Raw genomic sequence first — 18,023 nt, 5'->3', positions numbered from 1 at the left:
TTTCTCCTTCTCCTTGTTTCTTTCCTGTGTTCTCACTTTTTCTTAGTTCTAGAATCCCAGATTTCTTTGAAGTGGGTCTGTGGCCCTCTTTTTTCCCTTGGTCTGTGACTTTGTCGTTTTACTCTGGTTAGTGGTGATGCCCAGTGAGTTGGGAGATTCCCCGACTCTACTGCCCAGTTACCTGATGACAGCAATGAAAGGTGAATGGACATCACCCAGAGGAGCTAAATGTTGCTCAAATTAACCGGATAAACGTCTGATGATGTCTTGGTGGTCTGTACTCCTTGACTTTAATACAAAGCCAATTTAGATGATTTCTGCATCGCCTTCTTCCTCCCCCCACCCCCATCATATCTGGGTCCCCCTCTGGTCTCTGTCTCCTCTGACCCTTGGGGATTGTGTTGACTTGGCTCCCTGCCTCTCCATGCCAAATGGCATTTCTTCCTTTTTCTTCTGATAGAACAGGACCTGGTTTCATTTGTGGCTTCTCTGCAGTTAGGCGTTCTTGCTTCTTCGGCGATTACAATACGCCTGTTTGTTGCCTCAGTGTGAACAGGATGAATCAACTGGAATATTTACAGTGGTGCTTTCCTGAACGGAACAGACTGCAACATTGCCCAGGTCGAGTGTGCAGTTGGCTGCTCTGCACTTTAACTTTCATCCTCTTTATTCTACACTTTGATTCTGTTAGGGGTTTGGCAAAGGGTGGAGGGAGAAACAGATAAAGGAGCAGGAGAAAAAGCAGTGTTATGAGATGGAGTAACATCCTATTCATAAGGCTGACGTGACTGTTACAATTAACCAAACATCGGATTTTACTTACTCAGTTTTATTTTTATAGCAGCTCTATTTTGAATGTCCAAGGCTTTTAAATAACTTAATTTTAGTTTAAAAAATCACTATTTCTTTCTGATTCAGGCATTCCTATTTGGTGACACATGAAAACAGAAACCCAGAGGTAGGAGAAATGCTTGCTTAATGTTACTATAGTATAGTGTCCTAACTTTTCATTTTGCTTTGTTTGTGCTAACCTAATTTATTTTTTAGGTGGAGTGGTGTTTGTTTTATTGAGGTAGTGACAAAGAACTCAAGAATATAGTTCAGTCCCCAGTGAGTTACTGTGGTCAGTTACATTTCCTTCCACTCCTTAGTTGCTATGGAAACTAGACACAGGATGTGAAGGGGTCCATCACAGGGTGGTGGTAAAGTGCTCAGAGCACCTCTCACAGTGTAGGTCACTGGTGTAAATCTTGTGTGGGAAGGCATATTTTTGTTTTTCAGTGGCGGGCATCCTGGCTTTCAGTTTCTAGAGTAACACTGTCCAACAGAACCTTCCAGATGATGACAACTGGTGGTCTTCATCTTTGCCATCCATATGGCAGCAGCTGGCCACAGATGGCTACTGGGTGTGGGAAGGATGGCTAGTGCCACTGAGGAACTGGATTTTATATTTCATTTAATTTTAATCAGTTTAAATGTGAATAGTCACATGTGGCTACCGGCAACTGTGGTGGACAATGCCGTTCTAGAGCATATTTTAAAAATCCATTTCTGTTTTATTTCACAAGTGACAGCCAATCCTATAGTGAAGATCAATGCCGTTATGTAATCTAACGGTGCCTCAGATGAATTACAGTGTTGTGGTTTTTGCTTTTTAATGAGTCTGCTTTCTTTTTGAACTGAAATGATGGTCCTGGGAGGGGCTTAGTAAGTCAGTGTCTGGGAGAGAAGAGCAGGAAACTGCCCCTGGCAGAGTCTGTGGAAATGGGCCTCATCTTCCTCTGGGGGGAGGGGCAGGTGCAACATGTGTCAGAAAGTAACACACAAACCCTCTGGGGTCCAGGGGTGCGCTTTCAGGAGGTGATTCTAATTACAGGGTTGGCAGTGTGAAAGAATGTCCGTGAGAGGTCTTTGCTGCCCGTTGCTCAGGGTGTTCAGAGATGAAGGTTTGAGAGCAACCCCACTGTCCCTCAGGAGGGCACTGGGCTAATGCAGTACTGAACTGTCACACACTGTGACACTCTAAGGTGTCTCCAGGGGGGTCAGCACACTGTATGGTTAAATGTGGAGGAGGGAGCTAATGCAATCATTTAAACATGTTGATTGTGGAGTGGGAAGGGTATAGCTCAGTGGTAGAAGGCGTGCTTAGTATGCACAAGATTTTGGGTTCAGTCCCCAGCAGCTCCATTAAAATAAATAAATAAAATTAAACTAAAAATAAAACTCAAAAATAAAACCCAAAAAAATGATGGTTGTATTTTTGAAAAAATTATATTTATACATTATAAACTGGGAAGCCTGTACCTCAGGCTGTGCAGGGTGTTACCTGTGAGTTGTGGGGCTATGGGGAAGGCGTTCCCTTTCTTTTATTTCCTTTATTATTTTCATATTGTTGTTAATATCTTTTAAAATGAGACTGTGTTGCTTCTCCACTCAGAAAAGACAACAGGGATTTACATTTTGGGGGAAAAAAAAAGGCAGGTATGTGATAAATTGCTGCATGCCAAGTTGACTGGATTGTGGCCACATCCCTTTAAGTGACCAAAGGTATAAACAGGGGGAATTACGGAGTTTCTCGGCCTCAGCGTAATGACCAGTCTTCTGTCCAGACTGAGCATGCCTCTGAGAGATCGTGAGTGCCGGGGCACGAGCAGACGAACAGCGTCCCCAGGAGGCATCCTCTGTGCTGCCTGTGGCTGCAGAGAGGAGCACAGGGGTCCCCACCCTGCCCCACCCCGAGATTCTACAGGTGGCCCTGCACCACGGGGCAGGGCAGGCGGGCTCTGAGAGGTGTGAGGGAGGGCAGGTGGACTCTGCATGGCCATGGTCTAGGAGGTGATGACCTCAGGGTGTGCAGCCCGGCTGCAGTCGAGGAAAGGCCCCCTCTGGTGAATGTGAGGGAGAGGGGGTTGCTGGTGAGGAGGTGGGGCAAGCAGTGGGCTGGGCCCACGTCAGGCCGAGTGCCGAGCAGGGAAGAGCACAGCATCGTGACAGAGGCACGAATGTCGAGGTGGCCGAGGGGCTCAGTGAGTGGCTTGGGGTGCCGTGGCTTTGGAGGCAGGCTGGCCTACTGCCCAGTGCACCAGTGCAGGTGGTCGGCCTGTCCTGTGGCACATGCACCTGTGCGATACCTGCCTGAGGGTGGCTAGTGATAATGGTTATGTGTACAAACATGTTTTTTCGGTCTGGCAGAGGGTCAGAGATGGGTCTGTGGGGCTGGCTGGCTGGAGTAAGAGGCTGGCGCTAGGCAGCAGAAGCCACTGCTGTTGGGGCAGGTGAGTGACGAGCCACGTGTCCCCTCTAAAGAGACAGGGGACCCCCTTTGGGAGAAGGATGGAGATGCAGATAGGGAGCCCAGGGCCAGGTGGGAGGAGGCAGTGTCATTCTTCTCACGGCAGTAACCGTGATGGGTTAGTTCGTAGTGAATCTGTACCTCCTCTGAGCTGTGGGTTTGCAAATGTGGTACAGGTGGAACACCAGCTGGGCTGTTTTTAGAGACCTTTCTGAGGCCCACGACCTGAGGTGTGAGTTTCTGGATGGGGAGAGAGGGGCCACAGTGCTGAGTCCAGCTTGGAAGCCCCGAGGAGCTCGGTCTGCATCGCAGAGGGGCGGAGAGGTGGAAGACCAGGGTTTTGGAAATGAGCAAGAGCTTACTTTTTGAAACTCTAAGTTCAGGGGACCCACCTGAGTGTAGCTGGGATGGGACCCTGGGAGTTCCCCACCCTGTGCATAGACACAATCACAGGGGCGTGGAGATTGCTCCACAGGCTGGAGGGTGAGTAGGAACTGGGCAGGGGCGGTCACAGCTGGGAGGAAGGGGCCCACAGGGGGCCACCAAGGAGCAGGCAGGGGGAGGCGAAACAGCAGAAGGGAGGTGGCCTCGCAAAGTGTCAGGAAAGTGGCCGATCAGCCGTCTCACGTGCTGCGTGGAGCGAGCTCGTTTGCTGCTCGTCATGACAGGGATGTACATCCAGAGCTGTTTTGCGGTGTGGTAGTGGGCCTCCCAGTCTCCAGGGGCATAACGTTTTATGTGAGGAGGAGACAGATGGACATACTTTCGTAGAATTAGGCCCGAACTGCTGGGCTTTGACAGGAAAGTTTTAGAAAAGATTTCCTATACCCAGAGAAGTGGATTTCTTCCATGCAGGATACGCAAAAGCTTTTAAAATGACAGAATAACAGGGAGGTCCCATGTTTGCTCTTGCTTCCTACTGGCATTACTCTCCCCACCACCCACCCACCAAATATAAAGAAACTCTTACCCGAATTCAAATTACAGAGCGTGAAGGTAAGCTTCTTGAGTTTGTGCGTGTTTACTGACTGGGAGCGCCGCCATTGTCGAAGCCCTTTTAAGTGTAGGGGTCCCCTGCTGGTACCAGGGGTGCTTGCTGAAAAGCTGATATTGGCTATTCCTCTTCTGCCAGGTAAGGTCCCATTTCTCCTGGTGTCCTTCCTGATGCCATTTCTAGGGTCCCTCAAAGATCCTGGATCCCGGCCACCTCGTACCTGCCCATTTCTTTTGTACCCAGAGAATCCTGCTTTCAACTTTTCCGTCTGTGGCTGGCTTGACACTTGAGCCACTCCCTTCTCTGGAATAGACTGCTTTTCAAACACCTTCTTGGGAAGATCTGAAGTCAGTCTAACACCAACATTTGTTTAGTCCTAACTGCCTAGGAAGAGCCCTGTCAGGTGCTTAGTTTGATAGAAAAGAGATAGAAGGTGCTTTATGTTATTTGGGGGAAGAATGAAAATAGAAAAGTTAAAAAAAAACCTTATACCAAGTTCAAGGTTGAAAGGATTCTGGCTCACTGAGCCCCTTGTATGGACCTGGGACAGTCAGGTGGATGGAGGAAGGAGGTATCTCTCTGGGCCCATCAGGCCTGGCCTTACTCCTGTGTGCATCTGCCCTGGTCCCAGGTGACCGAGCTAATGTGCACGGCGGCCCAGCGGGCAAACCCCTCTCTGTGGGTTTGACAACGTGCAGAGCCCTCCCCACCCGCCTCTGAGGGGACATGGGGGCCTCCAGGGGTCCCTGGGGCTGAGCGCTTGACCTGGGTCACCTCCTTTATTCCCTGCACTCACCCCTCGAAACGGAAGCTCAGAGGGTGCAAGTAATTGGCTGCCGTGGTTCCGACCATGCTGGGATCTGAACTCAGGTCTCTGCGCAGTGCCAGCTCTGAACTGAGCCCTTGCGTCCGGGGGCCGGTTGTGGTCCATGTTAGCAGTGGATGGCCCATGACCAGAAGTCCCCTGACTTGCTGAGCTCAGGGCCTGAGAATCCTTCAGGGCAGTTCCTCACTGTCACCAGCCACTGGAGGGGGAAGCTAGCACGCGACAGAGCAGGGCCGGCCCCCCAGCAGTGACCCCTACTTCTGCCTGTTTTAGGTTGCCCAGAGAAAGGGGGTCAAGAGCCTGTCTTCTCTCGAGCCGGAGGTCCTGTCCGTTTTCGTGCCTCCGTTCGTCAGTAAGGAGGACGGAGCGGCGGCCGGCGTGAACTGTGCAACTCTGGGAAAGCCCAGGAGGCGCTCCTTCCGGAAGAAGAGAGAGCGGCCCAAAGCTGAGCCCTGGAGGGGCCTCCCGGGCGGCCCCAGGCGCCCGGACCCCGAGGACGTCAGCGTCCCCAACGGCGTGGACCTGCTGGCCCTGCCGCAGCTGTGCTTCCCGGGTGCGCACGGGCCCGCATTTCCCCCAGCCTGCCAGGTCCCGCCAGGAGCCAGCCTGTGCTCTGGCTGTGTTGTCTCCCTGGTCCTTGAGAAGCGTGCGGGGGCCCGGTGCGGGGACTCACACAGAGGACTTGATGCAAGGACCTGTCTGGAGTCTCCATCGAGAAATCGATGTGGTTTCCTGCTCTCAGGATTCCAACCTGAGTAGGCTGGGGCACCCCCTTCCCTGTCAGCACCCCAGGTGCACCCTCAAGTCTTTGTCTCTGGGCTGTCCCCACGTCCCTTCACAGAGTCTTCAGAGCACAGAGGGTGGAGAGGAATTGCCACTGACGGGAGCGGGATGTCGGAAGGTGGTGCGTGACCGAAGAATTTGCACATCTGGCATCAAGGAGCCACAGCGGACAGTCGGAGAGGGCGTGTCCTGTGGCTTATGGATAGCGCAGGCCTCAAGGTGGATGCCATGTGGCCGGAATGAGGTTTTTCTTGATTTTCTCTGTCTACAGGGGGCGTGTGTGTGGCCTCTGAGCCCAAGGAGGACTGTGTCCATTTTCTGGTGCTGACCGACGTCTGCGGCAACAGAACCTATGGCGTGGTTGCCCAGTACTACCGACCCTTGCACGTACGTGATTGCCGTGACTCCCTCTGAAATTGGATCTAGGTTTTTTTTTTTTAATTGTGGTAAAATGCACAGAACAATCACCATTTTAACCATTAAAAAATCATACAGTTCAGCGTCATTAAGTACATTCACAATGTTCTGCCACCATCACCACCGTCTGGTTCCACTGTGTGTTCATCGCCCCAGAAGGCAGTCCTGTCCCATCAGCAGTGACCCCTGGTCCCTGCTGCCCCATCCCCAGGCCACCCCCCCTGCCGTCTGCTCTGTGCCTTTGCCCTTTCTGGTCATTTCATTTCAAGCGAGTGGAAGCACACGATACGTGTCCTTTTGCATCTTCTCTTATGTAGCTGGATGTTCTCAGAGCTCGTCCACATGGGAGCGTGGCGGTGCTTCATTCTTTTTTGTGGCTGAGTCGTGGTTCACGGTGTGTGTAAACCACGTTCTGCTTACCCCTTCCTCAGCTGATGGGCGTGTGGGTTGCTTCCACCTTTCATGTAGGGCAGGTGCCCAGGCTTGGGTTTTGAGGGGGTGGCCCAGCCATCACACATTTGGGGAGTGTTTTCCAGGCAGGGCCACTGTGTGTGAACCAGCCGGCCTTAGGGAGTGTGTCGGGGAAATGATGGAACAGACGGTACAGTTGAAGGGCGACTGCTTCCAACCCCAAAGAGCCGCCTCCTGGGGCCCAGATTATGGGCCCCAACATTGTGCCCCTTGTAAGCTATGCAGAGAGTTGCGCCTTCTGCAACTGGCTGTTGTGTTCTCTTCCGGCTAAGATGCCCCCCGCCCCTGCCTGTCATTGGCCAGGGCCCTTCCTGCCCCCTCCCCTGGTCAGTGACAACCAGCTGGTTGCCGGCCCTTCACATGCTGCATTTCCCTTTCTGAGTGGAGTCCCTTCTTGCGTCTCCCTGTGTTCTAACCGTGGGTACCTTCCCACGCAAGGCGCCGAGCTTCTCCGGGGCGGTAACCTGTAACCGCAGCCCCTCGCTCAGCCAGTGCAGGCATCCCGTCAGTGCTGGTCCAAAGGCAGGTGCTTGCTAGGACAGTGAAGCCAGAGCAGGCGGGCCAGGCGTGCGGGAGGAGGGCTGTCCGGCCCCGCAGTCTCCTTTCCGCCTGGAGATGCCACACTGTTGAAGACGGAGGCTGGGGTTTGCTGGGGTTGGGAGGTGACAGCACCGTTGCTTTTTCTCCAGGACGAGTACTGTTTCTACAACGGCAAGACGCACTGGGAGGTGTCGGGGCCAAGTGGGGGCACGGCCGGCTGCTTCGTGCCCTTCGCCGTGTGTGTCGTCTCCAGATTCCCCTATTACAACGCCCTCAAGGACTGCCTGTCCTGGTGAGCCAGCCCCCCGGAACCCCCTGCCAGCCCCCTTCCAGACGCTGTCTCCACCCGGGCAGCCAGGCCATGCAGTCTGACACCCCGACTCTTCCCTCTTTGTGAAAAGTCCCAGAGCTCCTGGCACAGAGATTTCAGCTTTGATTAGAAATGCTAAGATGACCACTGGATGCTCGTATTTATTTTGCGATTTTATTTATTTATTAATTTCAGTTTATTGACTCATCTGAAGTTCTGTAAAGATTTTGAAGTTGACAATCACATAAAAGATTTTGCTGCAAAACTGTCTTTAATACCGAGCCCGCCACCTGGACCGCTCCATTTGGTAATTAAATCTGGAATTATCTTGTTTTTCCCTTGTACACATGTAAGATGATGAAGATGGCTGAAATGTTTTAAGTGATTCTCTTAAGTTCTGGCTTTATTTAAATTATGCTTCTCAAGTTCCTTACAGAAGTGTTTTATACACTATTTCAAAGGTCAAAAAACTAGGGATAAATCAGAAATTTATTTTCTAAAAATTTGAAAGTAAAATTTGGGGCAAGAAGTCAGATATTTAGGCTTGAGTTTTGCTGTGACTCATGAAAAACAGAAACAGAGCTAGTAATAGGCCCCTTTGGTGGTTACCTTGTTAATTCATCACTTGCTGTGCAGAAAACGTAAGTTTACTTACGTTGCTAGTTTCCCTTTAGTGTGTTTGTCTGGACAGTTGGGTATTATATTCACTTTGTGAATGTTTTCTCCTGTCGGTGTGAGTATTGAAATAACTGGTTTATAGTTTCTGTTATTCGCAGAACGCTTGTGTGACTTAATTGATAAACAGGCATCTCCCGAACTGGGGTGTGGGGAGCCCTGGCCCTCAGTCGCCACTGGCTGTGTCGTGGCAGGGGCTTCAGGGCTGAGACAGCCGGGGAGAGGCCGCCCTCCTTTCCCTCTGGTTGAGTAACGTGTCAGACTGCTAAGTTGTGTGGTGAAACCTGTTTGACTCAGCGGTTTCCAAACAAATTTAACCATAGGATGCTTCCCTTTTTTAAAAAAACAGACACCTATTTGATAATCGTCTTGAAATGTACAGTTAATGTCAAGTCAGTTTCCCTCTGTTAGCCCCTTCTGGAAGATTATGTTTCTAAGTCTTGTTTTTCTATATTTTGATTATTATGGGCTGTTGAAACATTTATTAGGATATGTGTGATTATGAACTTGAAACGTGTATGTTTAATGTTACCCTAAGCCCAGCAGTCTGCTCGGGGCGGGGGGCGGGGGGCGGAGGGGGACATCCTGCCAAGTGCATTCCAGGCTCAAGGCAGAGCAGGACCTCTCTCTGCTTTGGTTCCACGCCCAGAAACCTTTGTGGGGAAATGTGTTGGAATTTTGTGCTGGGCACTCGCCTTTACTATGCAGATAATTGGTATTTTTGTGCAATGAAATCAGCAAAGTTTCCTTTCTTGTTCTAGAAACTCAGCACATATTCACTGGGGATCTGCTGCAGCAGTGAACAAAAGTCCCTGAGCTCAGAACAGTTTTAGGATTAACTGTAATTTGCTGTGCTCTACCTTTTGCCATAAGTAACATGGTATAAATGGTACTTACACCAGTTTCCTGTGTCCTAGAATCTTGGAGTGGTTGATGTTTGGTTCCTCCGTTTCTGCCAACCCCAGTGAAAAAGTGTCCTGGGGACATTCTCCATGCCTCTAATCCCACCATCCACACCTGTCACCCACACCTGTCACCCACACCTGTCGGTCACACTTGACCAGCCTGCCTCCAACATCTGGTTCTAGTTCACCCACTTCCACTGTCACGACCCCATTCTGGGCCACCAGCTTCTCCCACTAACTCGACTTAGGGAACCACTGGTCTGTCCACTTCCATTCTTGACCTTACATATAGTTCATCCTTTGCACAGTGGCTGGAGAGAGCATTAAAATCTATACATTGAACTGTCCTTCTATGCATAAAACCCCACAACAGTTTCTCCCTGGTCGCCCTCACCAAGAGCTGCATCCCTGGCCCCTGCGTCACTGTCCAGCTCTGTCCAGCTCCGTTCACCCCCTTGGTCACTGTCCTCTGGCGGCATTGGACGTTGGTCGGTCCCTCGCAGGTGCTGCCACAGGGCGCTTGCATGTGCTGTTCCTGGAAGTATGGCTCTCTCCATTTTCCCTCTCCAGCCCCTGCTCCTCCCTCCAACCTGGCTCAGATGCTGGTTCTCCAGAGTAGCCTGACTGGCGGTCTCTCGCAGCAGCCGCTCTCTTCCTGCAGAACTCAGCACAGCCTGCAGTTAGGGCTTGCATGCACATGTTTTTTGGTGAATGTCCGTTTTCTCCATTGGACTCTGAGCTGCGTGAGGACGGAGGCCACGCTCAGATCTGCATATCCAGGACTTGCCACTGTGTCCGGCGCTCAGCTGCTGCCCCCCGGAGTGCTGTTCAGTGAGTGAATGCGAGTGAGCCTGGTTTCAGCATCAGCCAGGAGTGTTCCTTCAGCCAGGGTCTGCGTGTGGGGCCCGTGGTCTGTCCGCCTGGGCCGAGTCTGGATAAGTCCCGTCACTGTGATCCTCCACTAACACGTCTCATTAGCTGTTGGGTCCAAGTTGACAGAAGAGTTGTCATCTATTTTAGGGACTGTTGTATAATAGTGGCTGTTTATTGTTGTGAAGAAATCCGAGAGGTCAGCTTAGGCCAGTGTCCTCTGAGGCAGGAGCTGCTGCGGCGGAATCTTCCAGAACCCACTGCAAACCAGCGCCAGGTTAGAGGCTGTCACAGACAGCGGCCAGGAGCGGTGGTCCTTGTGTGTCGAATAGTGTGCATGCTCATCTCTGACCTGTGCTGACGGGGCAGGAGGCCCACAGAGTAGGGAGTGGGGAGGCAGGGACCCCGCGCATCCTCTCAGGGCCTGGACCACCCGCCGAGGAGAGCAGAGGCACTGGGCCTGCTCTGCTTTCTCTGCCCAGCAGCGGTTCTCATTTTATTTGCTTTTCAAATTATGGGCATGACTGGGGATGCCCAGTGAGGCATGTGGCTTATTACTGTTCCCGAGTCACTTTCTGTTTGCTTTGTGTGAGAAGTCTGTTGTTTCTCTGGGGCTCCAATCAGGTTGAAATCTGGAAAATATTAACCTAGAATATCTCTCCCTCCTCAGTTTCTTAATCTGTAGAGTGGGTAGAATAACAGAGCCCACCTCAGAGGGTGTGAGTATCAAGGCTGTAAGATCGTTAGCAGGCCACCCGAGATGTCGCAGTGACCATGTTACTGTAGAGTGACCAGCAAACTACGGAGCTGGTTTTTGTCTTTAATGGGTGTCTGATTGGCATGTTTAGTTTTTGAAACACTGAGGAGAATTTTTCGTACAAGTGTTAGAATTGTTAATAATTCATCACAGCTTGGAGTATTTAATTCTGCTTTGTTTTGTTTTGTTTTAAAACAAATGTATTGGTCTCGTAAGTGTATCTGCCTTATTTTTAATGCCTTCCTTCTGTAGCCAAACTGGGAACAAGAAAGCAGAGAGGCCCCCAGTATTGATCGGAGGCACGAGCAGATGTCCTGGCTGTCAGAAATGACGGTCTTGTCTTGTTTCCAGTTCTGTGTGTGTGTGTGTGTGTGTGTGTGTGCGCGCGCGCGCACGCGCAAAAATTAATCAATACCCAGGGCCCCATTTCCCCTTTGGTAACCGTAAGTTTGTTTTCTCTGTGAGTGCTTCTATTTTGTAAATAAGTCCATTTGTATCATTTTATAAGATTCCAGATATAAGCGATAGCATGTGATATTTGTCTTTTGTCTGACTTACTTCACTCAGTATGTTGATCTCCAGGCCCACCCATGTTGCTGCAGATGGCATTATTGCATTCTTTTTTATGGCTGAGTAGTGTTCCATTGTATAAATACACCACCTCTTCTTTATCCAGTCGTCTGTTGATGGACACTTAGGTTGCTGCCGTGTCTTGGCTGTCGTGAGTAGTGCTGCTGTGAACACTGGGGTGCAGGTGTCTTTTAGAATTAGACTTTTCATCTTTTCTGGATATATGCCCAGGAGTGGGATTGCTGGATCACATGGTGACTCTATTTTTAGTTTTTTAAGGAACCTCCATATTGTCCTCCACAGTGGCTGCACAGTTTACCTTCCCACCAGCAGCGCAGGAGGGTTCCCTTTCCTCCTTGCCCTCTCCAGCACTTGCTGTTCGCGGGCTTGTGGGTGTTGGCCACCTGGCCTTTTTCCCGACCCAGTTCTCTGCTTTCCTGCATTTCTCAACCTTCCACACTTTTCCTAGAGGAAGCTGCTTCATCGAAGATTTGATTCCTTTTTCCTGTTCTGATTTCCCAAAGCTCTGCTCGTGCTCAGCCCCCTCCTTCCACTCGTGTATCGGAGCATTGGGGCAGCCGGGCCCCAGCACTTGCTGAGAGCCCCCCAGGTGCCTGCTGCCATGGGAGGCGTCACCTGCTGTTCACCCCTCCACCTCCTTGACTCCCTCAGCCCCACGTGGGGGGGCCACACCTTCCTCCATCATGTCTGCCTCGTCCTCTCACACACCATGGGCCTGTGGACGTGGAATTTGAATTGAAGTGTTATTTTTAAATAACATCATTTTGAAAAATAAAATGTCTTTGCTAAGTTTTTTTTTAATTCCATGTCATTAAGGAGCTTTGGCTATCAAATTGAAAATACAAGAGACTATGTAATAAGCAGAAACCGAGAACAACGTGTACTAGCCAAGATTAATTTGAATGTGTGTGATTAGAATTCGTGTGAATTGGGGTGTGTGGCTGGGAGGCAGTTTATCCTTGTTTTATGAATGAGCAGTGTGCTAATTGATTAAAGAGTTTAAGGAAGTTTAGCTGAAAAAGACACTAAGCGCTCAGCTTGAGTATGAACAGTCACTGGCAGTTCTGTTTATCTCTAGACTGTTCTGTTACTCTGTGACATCAAAGTGTTTGCTTTCTGAGCCCGAACAGTGCATCTCAGTGCATTTCAGCCTCCTGAGCTAATGATGGAAATTGGTTGTTGCAGATATTTAACATGAAACCACTACAGATCGTGTTTCCCTCGAGAGCGGACCCCGAAAGCCCGCTCATTGACCTGGACCTTCACCTGCCCTTACTGTGCTTCAGTCCTGAGAAGGTGCTGCAGGTATGCGTCCTTCCAAACCTGTGAGCATCTCGAGCTGAGTGGCTCCCTGGGGCATCCACACTACTCAAAATGCTTATTTTATTTTAATTTTTTTGCTTAAAGCTGACATTCACTACAATGGATACTGTATGCAGAGAGCACTTTTAGGGGGTCAGAGTGGCTTTGGTTGCAGCAAACGGAGCAGGGAAAGCAGGGTGGATGCTGGGTGCCATGCCCCGTGCTTCAGCTTTGTCCCCGGTGCTGTCCACGCCCAGATCCTCACATGCCTCCTGACGGAGCAGCGCGTCGTGTTCTTCTCGTCCAGCTGGGCTCTGCTGACACTGGTGGCCGAGTGCTTCATGGTCTACCTGCACCCCCTGCAGTGGCAGCACACGTTCGTGCCCATCCTGTCGGGGCAGATGCTGGACTTCCTCATGGCGCCCACATCCTTCCTCATGGGCTGCCACCTCGACCACTTTGAAGAAGTCAGCAAGGTTGGTGGTCCACCCCGTGAGCGCCTGGGGACGCTGGATGGGAAGCTGCTGGGCGGTGCCCAGGCCCTCGAGGGCGGGCGGGGTCAGAGAGATGCGGTCACTCTTCCTGAGCGCTGCTGCTCTGGGCGTCACACGCACGGTGTACACGACCTCCTGTGTCCCGGGGTGTTCAGGGCCCACGCTCCAGGTGTCACACCCTGGTGCCGCTTAGTCCACCTAGATCACAGCGGCTCTGACGGCTTCTTTGGCCTTTCGGCGAGGCCAGGGCAGGCGCTGGAGTCGAGGGAGCCTGATTTCAGGTCTCTGCCCTGAGTGACTTCCCCGCCTTTGCTAAGCCTCAGTTTCCTCGTCTGTGAAATGGGCACTGCCTTGGGCTCCTGAGCAGGGCTCTGGCTGAGGAATGTCCCTGCCCCTCCTGGTGGCCGGCGGGTGGCTGGCGCTTGGCTAGACCAGAGCCGGCGTTGTTATTGCTCTACATTTTCCGTTTTTAGTTTTTTCATTAAGCCTCTGTTGTGCACGAATACTGCGGACCTGCTTCCTAGAAAAATGCAGGTGTGTGCAGCTGTGTCAGAGGGGTCTGTGGGCTGTGCTGAGTTCAGTGGCCGTTCACTCGCCGTGGGGCTGACCTGTGACAGGGTGTGACGCCCCTCAGTGTCCTGGTGGCAAAAGGACGGTACGTGTGCGGCTGAGTTATCGTGGCAGCATCTGGGGGTTGACAGAACAGCTGCGTACAGCAAGTGCTTAATACGTGGTAGCTGTCTTTCCCGCTATGCCGACAGAGACAGGGTATGTTTAGAAGGGGAGCTAACGCCATGGATCTGGGATGGACTGCAATATCGCCAGCGGGCAGAGCAGGTTTGCTTTTCTCAAAACAGCTTTTATTAGATACAATTTACATACCAGAGTTTCCCGGACTAAAATGTGCAACTTAGTGGCTTTCCGTAACTTTATAGAGCTGTGACGACTAATTTTAGACTTTTCTGTCAGCCACCAAGGTACCCTGTGTGCATCAGCAGCCACCCCGTCCTGCCTCCTGCCCAGCCCCTGGCAGCCAGTGTCCACCCTCTGTCTCAGTGGAGCTGCCTGCTCTGTACGCATGGGTTTTGCGTAGATGGTGTCACTCAGCACGTGGTCTCTTGTGACTGGCTCCTTGCACTAAGCGTCGTGCTCCTGGAGGTTCACCTTTGCAGCAGCACTTGACTTTTCTTGCCAGATAGGATTCCCCTGAATGAAGAGACCACAGTTCATCCACTCGAGGGCTGGAGACACTTGGGGTTGTTTCTGCCTTTTGGCCGTTGTGGACATCGCAGCTGTGCGTAGTCACATACACGGTTTGTGTGGACGTGTGTCATTTACCTCGGGAGTCACACCTAGGAGAGAGGCTGCTGGGTCAGGCGGTGACGGGGCGTCTGAGGTTTGGGAAGTGGCCGGGCTGTGGTCCCCAGCGGCTGCAGGCTCACACCTCCCTCCAGCAGGGGGTGGGGGGACTCCGATCCTCCCCCGCCTCACGGCACTAGTCCTGTCTTTGGACCCCAGCCCCCCTACTGGGTGGCTTTGGTGGGCATCTCCCCAGTGACTGGCCACGTGGGGCTCTTTTTCATGTGTTTATTGGCAGTTGGTACAGGGTAGCTTTCCTTTTAAACTGTCATTTTGAAAATTTCTAAGTAGGTACAAAAACAGAGAGAGGAGCAGAGGGGATGCTGTGCACGCCCCTCCGTCTTCAGCCATCATCTGGCTTTTTTCCAGGCATACAGAGCCACTCCTGGAAGAGGGTAGGGTAGACGCTGTGCTTGGCCCAGGGCCCCTCCGGGGGTGGAGCTGAGTATCTGTGTTTCTTGCCAGAGCGAGTGACTTACCAGGGGACAAACACACTTTGGGAAAAGGCCATTCAGACCTCATGGAAGGAACGGAAATATGTCACCCTTGCAAACAAGGGAAAAATAGACCATGCTCCAGAGTTTAAAATTATGTTTCTTCTTTAAGTCATTCGGGGGAAAAAAAACCATGTTGTTTCAGACCCTTCAGAAGGGAAGCTTGCAGGCACAGGTACTTGATTCCAGTCCTTAGCCACCAAGGAAGCCCTTTGAGTGATTCGCCTGTCCAGGAAGACTTCAGACAAGGCAGCGGCCTGGACCGAACGCGTCTGAGGGTTGGGGTGTTTTCTCTGGCTGGGGGCTTGGAGGGGATCCTTGCTGCTCCGTGAGGTGGCCCGCTCGCCTGCCGGCTTAGGGCTCTGCCCCGAAGACGTGTTACTGTATGTTCACGTGCCCCTGAGACACGCGTTAAGAGGTGAAAGCTGGTGTCACATTCCGGGGATAGCTGAGGTGCAGAACTCTGGGTTTGGCGCATTATTTGTGTGTTTTGTCCCTGATAAGACTTTACAAGTAAGACATGCACACATTTCAAGAACTCTTAAGTGTGTGGGCTCCCCGGGCCGGGACCCGCCTGCTCCCGTGCCTGGAGGGCTGCTCAGCGGGCAGGCTGAGCAGTGAGTGCGGAGGGCCGGGCGCTCTCCCTGGAGCTCTGCAGTGTTCTCCCCAGACCCCCTCAAGGAGGACGTGGAGCGTTTGTATGGGGAGGGGTGAAAGCCTGATGTTGTGCGTTGGAATCTTGACTCAAAAGAGGCAGATTTAATCAGACAAGCTTGTTCAGACTTCACTCCTGGTGTCCACCGCATTTTTGGTAGAGATGATATAAAGCTTTGTGTGCATATGAGACATGATCGTTTAATGAACGCTGATATGATCTTAGGGAATGTGTCCAGAGAGGTAGATAGACTCAGATTTTCACGTCGGTCTGGTCTTTACGAACTTATCTTACAGGAAGCCGACGGCCTGATTCTGATAAACATCGACAGCGGCAGCATCGCGCACTTGAGCAAGGAGGACGCCGCTGTCCCCGACATCCCTCTCCTGGCTGCGCAGACGTTTGTCCAGAGGTAAAGGGGGAAGCAGCGTTTTTGGGAAAGTCTTGTTCGGGTTCTGTACTCGCCAATTCTGAGTGTCTTTTCCAGTCTTATATTAGTAAATGTTTGATGTATTTAGGAGTGTGGAAGTTATTTGTGAATATTTAAAAATAAAAGTTGTTTGTTTTCATTCCGACCTTGCCTGCATACTAACGGTGGCCCCCAGGTCGGGGACGGTCACCTCCCAACCCTCTTCTGTGCCCCAGGGCCTGCACCTGTGATCTCCGGGCTTCCTTTTCCTCATTCGTTCGCTCTTTCCTTATTCACTCACCAGACACAGACCCAGCGCCCATCACATGCCTTGTGTTGGAAGGGTGTGTGTGTGTAATGCGCGAACAGATGTGGCCCCACCCTTGGGCACCATCGGTCTGGGGACCCCGAAACGTGTGGCCCCTCATCCTTCCCTGAGCAGGGGGCTGCCTCTCCCCTTCACTCCCTCCCCGCACTCGCTCAGCGCTCTTAGTTTTCACAACTGTCTCATGGCTCTTGACGCGTTTTCTAAACTTCTTTGATTGAGATCAGTCAGCCTTTTTCCAGAAAGGGCAGGTAGTAAGCGTTGTAGGCGCTGTAGGCCCGGCGGCCTCTGTGGCAGTGGGAGGGGCCTGGCGACAAGTCTCACACGTGCGCCTCCGGAGGTGGGGGTGTGCTTACTACCCAAGTCAGGAAGCAGGTGCACCCGGGGTGTCTGGGGCTGAGCCGGGGGCTCCCTCAGGGTGCTCCTGTGGGGGACTGCCCCCCTTTGGAATCTAATAAATGGTGGCGAGAGAGGTCCTGCTTTCAGTCCTGCAGCCCGTGTGTGCTGTCCACAGGCAGACCTCGTGTGACGCTCGTGGTGGTGACAGGTGGGGGTGTGGGGCAGCTGCTCTCGGCTTTGGTCAAGTAGCCGGGCTGTGCTGTTCTCGAGGGGCCGGGGTGCAGCCAGTCTTACATCAGGGGTGACTGTTCCCCTTTACTCTGTCTGCTGTTGGGAGATTGATGTGGAAAGAGCTGAGGCCTGAGAGGACGGGAAAGGAGTGGGTTGTTCTGTGCTGGCTCTTCTGAGTTCTGACTCTTACCTGTGTATCGGTCAGTGCAGGCTGCTGTAACAAACAGCACCTAAGCAACAGACATTTATTGTCTCCCAGTCCTGGAGGGTGGATATCTAAGATCAAGGTGTGGCAGGGCTGGTTTTTCCTGAGGCCTCTCTCCAGGGCACGTGGACAGCCATCTCCTCCCTGTGTCCTCACGTGGTCATCCCTCTGTGTGTGTTTGTGTCCTCATCTCCTCTTATAAGGACACCAGTCACATTGGATTAGGGCCACCCTAGTGACCTCATTTTAACTTAATTCCCTCTTTATCTCCAAATACAGTCACGTTCTGAAGTACTGGGGGTTAGGACTCCAACATAAGGATTTTGGGGAACACAGTTTAGCCCATCACACCTTGGTATCAGTGATTCCTTCTATCTGGGTGGTTTCTGCAAAACATATAGGAGGGTCACCTTTATTACTGTTTTTTCCATCTTAAAAAAATTGACGAAAGTCCCCACCCAGAGCTGAGGCTGTGGGTGTGGAGTCCTTTGTGGTCAGTGGGTGGTGCTCAGGGGACCCCAGCAAGGAGTCCTGTGGGACTGTCCCCTTCGTGACCTCAGAAGGTGAACCCTGCCTTCCTGATAAGCAGAGTCCACATTCCCCTGACTTGGAGTGTGACACTCTAGGACTGAAGTTTGCCAGCGTTTGCTGCAGCTTCTCAAGTGTTTACTCAGGTAGAGTGTCCCCAGTAAGATGGGATTCCTGCCTCTGCCCATGTGTTCTTGTCAGAATTCTAGAATGTTCTCAGCCGGTTGGATTCTCACTTGGCCAGACCCCTA

General features: G+C 51.8%; 1 protein-coding gene across 7 annotated transcripts in view; it reads left to right on the top strand.

Moving 5' to 3' along the window:
- The window catches only part of DENND3 (DENN domain containing 3), a 49,331-nt gene that overhangs the window by 966 nt on the left and 30,342 nt on the right, over positions 1-18,023 (top strand). For 5 of the 7 annotated variants that reach the window (XR_010377000.1, XM_064476795.1, XM_031439710.2 and 2 more), the window contains exons 2-8: positions 5,386-5,665; positions 6,167-6,282; positions 7,473-7,615; positions 7,829-7,940; positions 12,617-12,736; positions 12,991-13,209; positions 16,032-16,147. Coding sequence is in view for 5 of the 7 variants with exons in the window: in XM_064476795.1 (XP_064332865.1) it covers positions 5,386-5,665; positions 6,167-6,282; positions 7,473-7,615; positions 7,829-7,940; positions 12,617-12,736; positions 12,991-13,209; positions 16,032-16,147 (1,106 nt within the window). In the remaining 2 variants the exon portion in view is untranslated. Of the gene's footprint in view, positions 1-5,385; positions 5,666-6,166; positions 6,283-7,472; positions 7,616-7,828; positions 7,941-12,616; positions 12,737-12,990; positions 13,210-16,031; positions 16,148-18,023 lie in introns of those variants that run through there. The other 2 variants (XM_031439711.2, XR_010377001.1) reach the window with 2 other exon arrangements.

The sequence above is a fragment of the Camelus dromedarius genome, chromosome 20, assembly GCF_036321535.1.
Source record: "Camelus dromedarius isolate mCamDro1 chromosome 20, mCamDro1.pat, whole genome shotgun sequence".
Lineage (NCBI taxonomy): Eukaryota > Metazoa > Chordata > Mammalia > Artiodactyla > Camelidae > Camelus > Camelus dromedarius.
Note: the sequence above shows the minus strand (reverse complement) of the source record. Positions and strands in the feature narration are given on the sequence as shown.